Source organism: Pararge aegeria, chromosome 9 (assembly GCF_905163445.1).
Source record: "Pararge aegeria chromosome 9, ilParAegt1.1, whole genome shotgun sequence".
In the NCBI taxonomy this organism is placed as follows: Eukaryota; Metazoa; Arthropoda; class Insecta; order Lepidoptera; family Nymphalidae; genus Pararge; species Pararge aegeria.
This window is the reverse complement of record NC_053188.1, coordinates 10,715,721-10,728,141: the sequence shown is the minus strand read 5'-3', so window position 1 is coordinate 10,728,141 and position 12,421 is coordinate 10,715,721. Positions and strand designations below refer to the sequence as shown.

The 12,421-nt window shown below is 34.4% G+C and overlaps 1 protein-coding gene across 1 annotated transcript in view; it reads right to left on the bottom strand.

The window, feature by feature from the left end:
- Positions 1-1,993: 1,993 nt before the first annotated feature.
- LOC120626199 (transcriptional regulator DEF1-like) overlaps positions 1,994-12,421 on the bottom strand; it is a 32,028-nt gene continuing 21,600 nt past the window's right edge. Inside the window, exons 6-10 of the mRNA XM_039893585.1 lie at positions 10,958-11,019; positions 10,186-10,536; positions 8,434-8,647; positions 7,064-7,182; positions 1,994-2,694 (exon numbers count right to left, since the gene is read on the bottom strand). Of these exons, the coding sequence (XP_039749519.1) occupies positions 2,575-2,694; positions 7,064-7,182; positions 8,434-8,647; positions 10,186-10,536; positions 10,958-11,019 (866 nt within the window). The 3' untranslated portion in view covers positions 1,994-2,574. The remainder of the gene's footprint in view (positions 2,695-7,063; positions 7,183-8,433; positions 8,648-10,185; positions 10,537-10,957; positions 11,020-12,421) is intronic.

Sequence of the window (12,421 nt, the reverse complement as noted above, 5' to 3'; positions counted from 1 at the left end):
TAAAGTATGTACAAGTAATTATACACATACCTAACTAATAACTCAAGATAACATGGATGATAAAACATTGTTATAAACAGCCATATTTACATTATTTTGTAAGAGACCTTTCCAGTAGGTAAATAAAACGGGCATATTAGAATAACATTTGTACCTTGCGGGGCCTGCAAGCGGGTCCTTTTGCTAACTGCCTCCTGGCTTCGTTTTCTGCAGCCACTGCTTCCTTTACCGACTGCGGCGGCCATTTTTGATCACCGCGCATGTTTACGCCTCCTACAGGTAGGTATATGAAAAATAGTTATTGAAAAGAAAACATTGCAGTGCCTTGAGCTTCGTAACTTATCTAATATTATTTTCAGTTACCGTGGTGGTTTTTAATACCTCCTTGGATTAAGTGTCTGCATACCTATGCCTCTCTTATAGAATACTTATCTACCATAAAATCGAAACTGAATTTTCCTGGACTAATATGCTAAGGAGTTTATACGTGTCGCGAAACAAAAGTCAAAGGTTGTGAGCTTCCTGCGACTTCGATGTCAGTCCACTTACAAGCAGGTCCGGTCCACCTTCGCTGTGCTTGCCAGCGTGGGATACCATATCTCTCTTATTTTTACTCCAATACATGTTGCCCTTGACTGCAATATCTTCTGGAGTTAAGTTATGATGACGGAGATGGTACCAGACTAACTTGTTAGGGGTATGACATATTTAAACCCATATTCCTAATAGGTTTCTAGTCTTTTGCCAATGAGATGATGCTGCGTTGAAACCGATTATAGGGATATAAGGTTAATATAAACGTCATATCCCTAACTGTGGATATAAATTTGTAAAGACCTTCAATTCATTAAAGCTTATTAATATTTTTTTTAATTACAAAAATAATTACTTCCGTTTAAAAAATAACAAACAATAAATTAATTTTGTTTATGAAAAAAACAAAACATACAATTGGATGTCTAATTTCCGTAAGCAGTGCTTTTAAGATTCGTACATAATATTTTCGCTTTTAATATTCGCAAAATTCCTTTTAGAAAAATGGCACACATAGAAAGAGCCTAATATTGTGTAAGTACGCACACGATTATAATATCATTACACCAGAACTTCATAGTGTGCTCCCGCACACTAGTAAGAACATATGCATTCACTTGCGGTGCTTCTATGCAGAGGGCGCATCAATTAAAGTGACGAATAAACGATTTACCCGGAAATGGATATTTAATCGTAATCCCCAGCTAATATTATGAGATTTAAATTTTATTTATAGTATTACTAGAAACTAGCTGACCCGTGCAACTTCGTTGCACCAAATTGGTTATTACCGGAAAATACAAATAAAATGACATTTTCTAAAAATTTATCCTAGCTAGATCGATTTATCGCCCCCGAAACCCCCTGTATACTAAGTTCCACGAAAATCTTTGGAGCCGATTCCGAAATTCCAATTATATATATATACAAGAATTGCTCGTTTAAAGATATAAGATAAATATTATATCTACAAGATTTTAAAGTCACTGCCAAGTAAAATGCTACTATAAAAAAGAAAACTGTATACAAAGTATCTACACTTAGTAATTTTTATTTGGCACTGACTTAAACTTACTTGACTTTATTTCTTGCTTTTTGGTTGTGTATATAGTAGTTTTTTTGGTATTTTTTTTTTGTATTAAAGTTTTATAATTTAATCAATTTCTTCATTCTATTCATTCATTTAAGACACTCACTAAGCAAAATGAGGCAGCTATTCCAAAATCTCAGACATACACTAATTCAGATTTTAACGCTCTCTTAAATTAGAATGATGTGACGGATTTTCAGACTGCTAACAAGATCTTTATATGTATCGGAAAATTTTGTTGAATTACAGTCTTAAATAAAACAAGTACACATTAAGGACTTTAAAAAATTTTATTCAATTAAAATATAGCTAAATGACATTTTGAAGTATCAAATAATAATTAGAATTAACTTTTTATATACAATATAACTTTAAGCTAAGCAAATAAAATTACAATTCACGTTTATGTGTATGCATTCTGTAAATCTTTATAAAGGATTAAGCAATTCTTTCACAACATTGGCAAAGAAGCAGTAGGTAAAACTTTTTGTATCTAATAATGACTTGAACATAATTTTAATTTTAAAAAGTGCAAAACTTAAAAGTATTTTTTAATAATTACACTTACAAACTATTTCATGAATGTTAAATAAATAATATCTAAATGTAATGTACTGATTGTGATTATCCAATCAAGTACATGCACAAAGACTTTAATAAGCCAAAGTCTTTACAAGTACTTCCACTTGAAGTCCAATTGCGGACAACCATACTAGAATTGAAAACGGTGTTAAAGATGAGTATCGAGTTTTATCTAACGGTTGTATAAAAAATCCCGAACATTACAATAATAAAGGAAGAAATCCTTAGTTCTTGTAAACAGTCGGATTTTACGAACCGTCCAACTAATAATTAATTTCTTCAGATGGAGAATGGGCAGTGGCGTTTTATGTAATTGTGATTTTCATTTAGCCAACTATTTTAGAGACATTTCAATTAATTTTATTTATTTAGTAAGAGGATCGACCAGATTGATCATCAAAGTGTTGGGTACCAGGTGGGACACGGTAGCTTGTGTAACTGTGATTAAGGGCGTGCTGCGAGAAGAAACCGGTGTAGTCCTTGCGTACCTGTAAAATAAAGTTCATCATACTTGGGTAACATTATTTATTTCCAGTTAGATATTTAAGTAAGTAATATTATTATTTAGAATTAAAATAAGAAAATGGAATAAAACTAAATAAGTTCAAAAACGTGTTAATTCTCCCAATTTCTTCCTCCTGGAACAAAAGTTCCCATCAGACTGGCAGCATTGCCGCGCTGTATAGCGATGGACCACCTTCGGGCAATCCCCAGACTTGGGATCACAGCCCCTTTCCCGCAATACTATTAAAAAAATAATTTGGATTGATATTGTTTCAAACGGTGTTGCCCTCATACCGTAACGGCCGCGCGGAGATATACATTCGGCATAGAATAAACATTCTAAAGAATAAAAATAGAACACCGAGTGGCAGGACTTTTTACTGAAAATTGGACCTTATTTCAAAATTCCTTAAATATTATTATTTCTTGAGTTTTTAGCAAAAAAAAGAAATACAATCTTTTTTCATTTTAATTTGTTAATAGCAATTGCATTTTCTATGTGCTAATGTATACTTTCGATACATTTTTACAGACGACATTCCGAATCGAATAGAATAGAATCGAAAAGAATATTTATATTTGCAAAATACACGTTTTGAAGCTGTTACATATTTTTTTTATAGGTTACAGTGTATTGCAATACAAAGGGTGCAAAATGGGTGATGCTAACATCATGCAAAGAATATAACAGGAAACAATAACTGAATAGTAAAATTTCAATTATGAACATGACAAAAGTAATGTGTCAAATAAAACAAATGTTACTTGTAAAAATCATTAACAGTACATTATAACATTATAAAAGTTCTTATCTTGTTAGCATTTTTGAGTTTAGGAATAAGTTGTATCATTGGAAGTACCTTTTTGTTAGTAGGAAATTAATTAAAAAATTTAATGCACATTGCGTTACAATTTTTCTGAAATATCTGTCTTTGAAACTCTATCATAGATCAATCTTCTATAATAGTTCTTATCTTGTTAGCATTTTTGAGTTTAGGAATAAATTGTATCATTGGAAGTACCTTTTTGTGAGTAGAAAATTAATTAAAAAAATTAATGCACATTGCGTTACAATTTTTCTGAAATATCTGTCTTTGAGACTCTATCATAGACCAATCTTTTTTATTTCGATTTCTTACTGTTCTTTTGACTACATTATCAGGAATCGTTATAAAAATGTGAGTTTTTTAAAAGCAGGCTTACATTATTCATATACTTTATCTATTTTAGAGCTGACCCTCTAATACTATAATGATTAAGCTTTTTCAGCATGATTTTGTAGAGACAAAATTTAATGTCGTAGTATGTCCTACGTCATATCGATAAAAATGGTTATTGCCAGTTCTTTACTTCAGATTTACTTGTAAATCTCAATATCTCTAAATGAGATTATTCGTACTAACGTAATAGGACGATAATAATTACATAACATACTCTTGTCACTTTTTTTATGTATTGGCTTCACACCCTATCATTTTAAAGCATTTGGAAAGCTAAAACTTGACTAAAAGAGTGATTAAAGTTGGTTAATTTAGGTGCTATAGAATTTCTGCAGTGTTTTATTCCTTTTGTTTCTATTTCGTCATACCCAACAGCATTAGTGTTGTTTAGCGACATCATAAGGACAAATAAGGTCTCAAGAATATGGTTTTGTAACACCTTACGTCTTACATCACTCTTGCTCGTGAGTTCTAAGAAGTATACACCTATTTGTAGACCTTTGTCAATTATATGTATGTAGGACGGCCGATTGGCGCAGTGGGCAGCGACCCTGCTTCCTGAGTCAAAGGCCGTGGGTTCGATTCCCACAACTGGACAATATTTGTGTGATGAACATGAATGTTTTTCAGTGTTTGGGTGTTTATCTATATATTATAAGTATTTATGTATATTATTCATAAAAAAAAAATATATATATATTCATCAGTTATCTTAGTACCCATAACACAAGCTACGCTTACTTTGGGACTAAATGGCGATGTGTGTATTGTCGTAGTATATTTATTTATATTTATATGTATTTCATTTATATTTTTATTAACTTAGAATTTCCCATGATGCTCTGCATTTATTTTTAGATCTGGTTTTATATTTTTCATTAATATAGGTACTATTTTTCAGCAATTCTAAAGCATCGTCGAAGTATTTTGGAGTAATTGATATATATGGTTTGGTTTTTTGTTTATAAAACTGACTTTGTAATGCTCTTTGTTTTACAGCTGAATTTCAAACCTTTACTTGACCAATTTGATCTGAAAATTTAATTTTTAATTCTTACTCTAATAACGTATAATAATAATATACATTATTAGATATATAGTATAATAATAATGTGTGGATCTAACGGATGCGGTTTCATAGGTACTAGATAATAAGTAGATATATGAATGCGAATCATCGATATCCACTCGATTCTATTCGGCAATTCAATGCATGCAGGTTTATTACTTAAGTAACGTAATAACTAAATGATACCTACCACAGATACTATAGATATACAGAAATATGGGTGTCGAATGTGATGCTACGATACGATGTTTTTTAGGAAGACGTTATTTTTAGCCAATTATGTGTTATTATAATATTATGATGCTACAATTGAGCCAATTCTAAACGTTTTATGTTGGTTACGACTACTGGTTTATCTATCAGGAAGTGCTATGGTATACCTACCAATTAATAGAAGAATTTCGACCAAATACTTAGTCACACGACTAAAGCATCACTTACTAAAGGAGTATTAAAGTCCGGCGTGTACCGAATTTTTTTCGACTTTTGAGTCAGAATGCGAAGGATCCTTAGACCTCGTTCATGTCAAGTAATTCGGCAAGTGAATACTGTCGCAGCTAAAACAGAATATTAGGTATATCTTCATCCTTAAACGATGGATGTTAATTCTTTTACTTCTTATATTATTTTGCATTTTTATAAAAAAAAACAGGGGGTCGAACTGTGGAAAAGCAGTAAGTATTATGGAGCCCCTGTGATCGGCAGGTTATGGTTGGCCCTATTAGATAATCTTTACGTTATCTATATACTTAAACCCATGTGCCAAATAAATGTGTGCCAAGCTATATATATATTTACATTTATAAGTTTTTCTGCACCTTTTGAAAAATTGTCATCGATTGTCGTTTAATATAATTCCAAAAAAAACTTGGTTAAACCCGTTAGAGATATAATTTTCCGTTCAACATGTGTTTTTTACTTGGTTATTTAGAAGGTATCTTTATACCCTTATACCCACTATTGTTTTGGGTTATCTTTTGAAGTGCAAATAATTTCACTATCTTTTTTTAAATATGAATGATAAACCAAATAATTTTACTAACTAAATCTTAACAAAACTTAAATCTTTTTCTTTTCTTAGATTTTACAATGCATTTAAACTTTTTATAATATAAAGAGATATTATAACAGTAGCTGATTCTTTTTATATAAGACTTTGAACTCAACCAACTAAAGTTTCTTGCTAGCTAGAATACATAGATAAAAAAATTATTAAATTTGCAAACAAAGTCAGGCTGCTTTCAAATGCTTTGCGAAACGAGAGAGCTGATCTTGAAACCAAAAACGGGGAAAGGCCGAGCTCAAGAAAATTCGTCCTTTTTTTTAAAAACTGCAACGTCTATTTTTAAAATATTTATTCATACAAAATGTAGGTAAATAGTTAACTGAGAAACTCAGAAGTATAAAGTAAGTGAAAAAATCATTGTACTGCAATTGCAAAGTTAGACACGCCTGCGAATTTTAGAATGAGAATCCGTCCCTTAAAGAACCGACTTATGGAGCAGTCACCCTATATGGAGGCCCGCCATCGCATTGCCTACCAGTATAGGGTTCCTCAATTATTTTTATTTTATTCCACGCGTACATTTTAGCCGTTGACTTTCATTTAGAGGATGCAGTCTACAATGGTAGCGGGCTAACCTGTTAGGGATATGGCGGTTATAATAAATATTTTCTTGTTACTACGCGGTATCGTACCGGAGCGATAACTTTTTTGGCGACAGTTTTTACGGTAGGTTCGAAACTATCTCCGGCCGAAGCCTCCAGCGCTAAAGGACCCAGAACTGACACCTTAGTTTCGCGATACGCTGAACTACAGTGGGTATTTAGGTTAGTCTACGGATCCCATATCTTGCGATTAATCGCCTATAGGGGTATAGATAGTATTTTAACAATATATAGTAACATCATAAAGTATGTACAAGTAATTATACACATACCTAACTAATAACTCAAGATAACATGGATGATAAAACATTGTTATAAACAGCCATATTTACATTATTTTGTAAGAGACCTTTCCAGTAGGTAAATAAAACGGGCATATTAGAATAACATTTGTACCTTGCGGGGCCTGCAAGCGGGTCCTTTTGCTAACTGCCTCCTGGCTTCGTTTTCTGCAGCCACTGCTTCCTTTACCGACTGCGGCGGCCATTTTTGATCACCGCGCATGTTTACGCCTCCTACAGGTAGGTATATGAAAAATAGTTATTGAAAAGAAAACATTGCAGTGCCTTGAGCTTCGTAACTTATCTAATATTATTTTCAGTTACCGTGGTGGTTTTTAATACCTCCTTGGATTAAGTGTCTGCATACCTATGCCTCTCTTATAGAATACTTATCTACCATAAAATCGAAACTGAATTTTCCTGGACTAATATGCTAAGGAGTTTATACGTGTCGCGAAACAAAAGTCAAAGGTTGTGAGCTTCCTGCGACTTCGATGTCAGTCCACTTACAAGCAGGTCCGGTCCACCTTCGCTGTGCTTGCCAGCGTGGGATACCATATCTCTCTTATTTTTACTCCAATACATGTTGCCCTTGACTGCAATATCTTCTGGAGTTAAGTTATGATGACGGAGATGGTACCAGACTAACTTGTTAGGGGTATGACATATTTAAACCCATATTCCTAATAGGTTTCTAGTCTTTTGCCAATGAGATGATGCTGCGTTGAAACCGATTATAGGGATATAAGGTTAATATAAACGTCATATCCCTAACTGTGGTATTTGGAACCCCCTACAAAAGATCTTTGTTCAGCACGTGTTGTCCATTGATTGAAATGATGATGATGATGAAGGCTGTCCCTTGTAACTAAAGCGTCCAAAGTCGCAGGCAAAAGTAGTATAATAGATTTTTGTGCTTTTCAGTTACGATGTCCTACGCGGCCCATAGTATTTGCATAGTACTCATAACATACTATTGCTATGGAAATAATCTGGCACTGCCCTAATCTCCTAATGAAAAACGGAACCCTTTAAGGATCCGGACGTGTATCTGCACGGCACCGCCCCTTTTTCTAAAAGATGGCTTGAAATACAAATAAAAAATTATGTATCCTATTCCTGACTATTAAATACTTCTATCATCGGCATAAAACCAGTTGAGGGAGGAGACTTGAGCCTCGTAGTGGACCGGTATGTATTGATGTGATGATGATGATGATAAAATACTTTTATCAAGGTTATGAAACACTAGAAACAATAACATTATGAATACAGCTTAAAAAAAATTGGATACCTATAGGAAAATTAGTATTGTGTTAAACTGAACATTCCATTCGAATTGGCTTTCGAAAAATTAAAACATACGTTTTAAGCCTTGTATTGAATACGATTCTCTTGCACGATCGCACGATCGCACGATCGTTTCAGAAACACTTAAAGATTGCCAAACAAATAAAGTCATCCGAAATATTGTAACTTGCTTACCCTGGAGCGATGCTGTAGCCGGCTGGCTTGCGAAGACCGGTGATGGTTGCTGGTGAATGGGCTGTTGGGGTCGGAGGGTAATGGTGGTCGGGGGTGGTTCGAACTGCCTTTGTGGCGGCTTGTACTCGGGCTCCGAGTATAGCGGCTGCGGGGAGTATTGACCCTGGGGCGAATATTGAGGCTGCTGGTTGAACTGGGGATTATGCGACGTTGGCTGAAAATAAACTGTATAGTTATTCCCATGATAAGATGCTTACATTTGTGACAAGTCACACCGACGCGACTTAACACGTGACGCATGTTGAGTTAAACAAAATCATAGTACGTATCTATACACTATGGCACTACTTTTTAGCTGTACTATAGAATTTGTTAATATTTATATGCGCTTGAATTATTGTAATTTTATCTTATTTTATGAACAAATTACTGAGCATTAATATAAGAAAATATATTATATACAATATGTAACAGAATTACGAAATAATATTGAAGGATGCATAAGTATACTTCATAAGGAACCACCCTGTAAAAATATTAATACAAAAGAAGCATATTTATTTGGCCATACAAACGAATTCAAAACATTTGTTTACCTATGAAAACCCTATTGAAGATAAAAGACCGACCCGCATACTGCTATGTACTACGCTACGCGTCACGTATCTAAATAATGTGACATGATATTAATTTTAATTTGCATGTAATGTTAGGGCTGTATCTAATTTATTTTCGTAAAACCTATAATATAGGATTACGATTTCACAGGAAAGTCTCAGAGACAGTACATAATGTAAATTACTATCCGAAATATCAACGACAACTGTCCATGCTTCAATTGCTTTACGCTATGTTCTACTTTGGTTTTTATATTAACGACGAACTCATATAACTTGAGATAAAAAGTGAGCAATTTCCTAGCTACCTATTATAATTATCGCCGATTTGGAAAGTGTTACATTACTTTTTTCATAGTTATTTCCATAAAGTAGATTTTTTTCATCATATATCAAGTGAAAGTTGGGAAATGGAAAACCATTGGCTATAAATAAAGCAACATTCCGCAGGGCATGAAAGGAACACGCCCTACAAATTGCCGCATGCCATGTGTCCACCAACCTAAGGCGTAGGTGTTAAGATTCATGTGCCTGTAGTTACACCGGCAACCACGCCCTTTCGACTGGAAGTCCGAACACAGCAATGCCGATAAAAAGAATTATGTATATAAATAATGATTAATAACGATTTATGAAATGAAGCAAAAATTATGAAGTTTATTACAAGACGCAGCCGTTATAAGCGTCACTATGCTATAGTGGCATGATACGCAACAGAATCATCATGTAAGTAGGTATATATATATATTGATTAATTAGTGATGAATATTATTTATCTTAAAAAAAATAATTACAAAGACGCTTACTGGTACAAAATGGTATGCACCATAAATAGTTTTAAATATTTTTTGAATCATTCTGGAAAACTACAAAAGAATATCGCACGGGTTAACACATTAAAAGCTATTTTTTTGGAAGCAGGCTGCTAGGTAAGTAATGTTATCAATAATTTATCATGCATGCTTTGTTTTTACCAATTTATTTGGAACAGAAATTTAATTTGTAGTTAGGGAGGCCGGTGCTTAGTTGAATTGCACGGAACCTCGTTGCAAAGTTAAGTACATATTGATGGAGTAACACGGCCAAATGCTTATACATGCGTGCATCCGCGATGGTTTTCATCTGGTCACTCTACCTGAGGGGAGATGGGGGCCGGCACCGGCGCCCATCGACTTTGTTGTTGTCGATAGGGCTGCGCACTAGGCGACAACGGGCCCTGGCGGTAAGATGGGTCTACTGGGGAAGCGGTGACACCCGGCCCTACAGGGATCAGTTTACTTAGCCCCGTGGCTCCCTGGCGTTTCCCTTCGCAGTAGGAAGGCTCCGACTGCACTCCTTGATTATATTGAGGATATTGGTTTTGGGATGGAGGAGCTTGGTATTGTTGTTGTTGGAGCGGTGATTGCGGCAAGTAATTTTGGGGTTGCGGGGAGTATTGTGGTTGGGACGGAGAGTGCTGGGCGTTGTTGAAGTTTGCAGGACTCTGCTGTTGAGCATAAACGTAACTGAAATGGGCCATTCGATACTAGAAATCATATATACTAGTACATAAATAACAAAAAGAACCGAAGCTGAGATAACTACTGATAATAAATCCAAAATTGTGATCTATAAAAATAAGAAAAAAAAATGCATCAAAAAAACTAGTTGCTTACCAATTTTACAAGATATTTAATTAATGGTAAAAGTAAAAGTATGTTTTTTTTTTTTTAAAGAAAGCGTTTGAAGATTTATAGACTCGATTTGCATTTTAGTTTATGTAGAAACCTGCACGATATTGTATCGCCTCGGTTTTTCATGCTATTATTGTGCTTTCTACTTTAAGCTAATGCTATGTGCAGCTTCTTTGTTTCCTTTGAGGTAAAATTTATGTACAAACAGCTGTTACAAAAACAAATGAAAATTACCTGTGGCGGTTGATGATATCCGTTGGTCTCAGGCGTTGGTGGCCACACTACTTTCTTCTGACCTGAAACAAAATGGTCTTAAGATAATTCTGACTACCAAAACTCTTTATTATTGCATCTCTATTAAATTTTTTGTTCATTGACTAGGTATAAATTCATGGTGGCACTTGGGATTGCCGGAGACGTCTTCCATCAATATGAAATCTCGGAATACAGGAAGTAGGTAAAGGTCCTACTTCTGAGGAAGTAGATTATTACTACAGAATATCTACACTGCATAGTATCGTTATCGTTAGTCCAGCAGCAGTAAATCTCCTTATGGTGAAGGTTTATTGCCAGAGTTATCGACTAATAAAAAAAAATTACATTCTCATCTGCATATGTAAATAAATAAATAATAAATAAATATACCGCGACAATACAGACATCGCCATCTAGCCCCAAAGTAAGCATAGCTTGTGTTATGGGTACTAAGATAGCTGATGGATATCTTTATAAATATAATACACGTAAATACTTATGATATTCTGATAAACACCCTGAAACACCCTGAAAGCAGGGTGGCTGTGCAATGCGCCAGTTGGCCGTCAAAATATCAGTTTACGAGTTCCCTAAACCTAGGAACAATACATAATACGCACCGCTGATTAGGTGTCGTAACTTTAGATGGCGCCTAACGTCATTAGTCATCATCTAAGAATTGGTGAAACGTTTTATTCCCTATCCCTGAATAGTCAGGTATCCGATTTAAGCATTTCCCTGGTTTAGTTATATACTATAAGATGTGTTCATTAGCTGTATGTTTCTATCAACGCACACGATCTTGGACGAGGCTATCTGAAGAGCACGCGTTTTTATGTACAGAGTGAGTAACTTATTATGACACATTCCGCTTTAAATTAGTTTGTCCCAACTCCCACAATGTTTTTGGATTTGTGCCAGAGGATGGAAGAAAAAATAACTTTTTTCAGTTGTTGATGCAGACCAGAACAGCTTTAATAAAGGAAAAGATACACGAGTGACTTGAATTTTAAAAATGGTTTTGAAGTATGACATCTAAAATGTGACGTGGGAATTGAAGGATACGGTCGTTGATAGTTAATTTCATTATTCTAAACTTTGTTGACTATCGGTATTGGTGCCAATTATTCTGTACAGAATTTACTGTTGTACATTGAATCTCTAAATTGAAATATCTTAAAATATCCTATATCCTATATACAATTCGTGGGGATAAAGTGTGAAAACGACAGCAATACTTTTGGACCTGTCAATGAAATTTATAGCTTTGCTTAGGTACCACAGAATCGGGATTAGGTACTGTCACTTCGTACTTGGTATAAGTATATTTTACATATCTGTGTTAAAAAAATGTGGTGAGGCGTTGGAGTAATTACGCAGTGTTTTGTCACGTTCTAACATTTGAAAGTGTTCCTATCAGTTGAACTGAACAAAACACTGCGT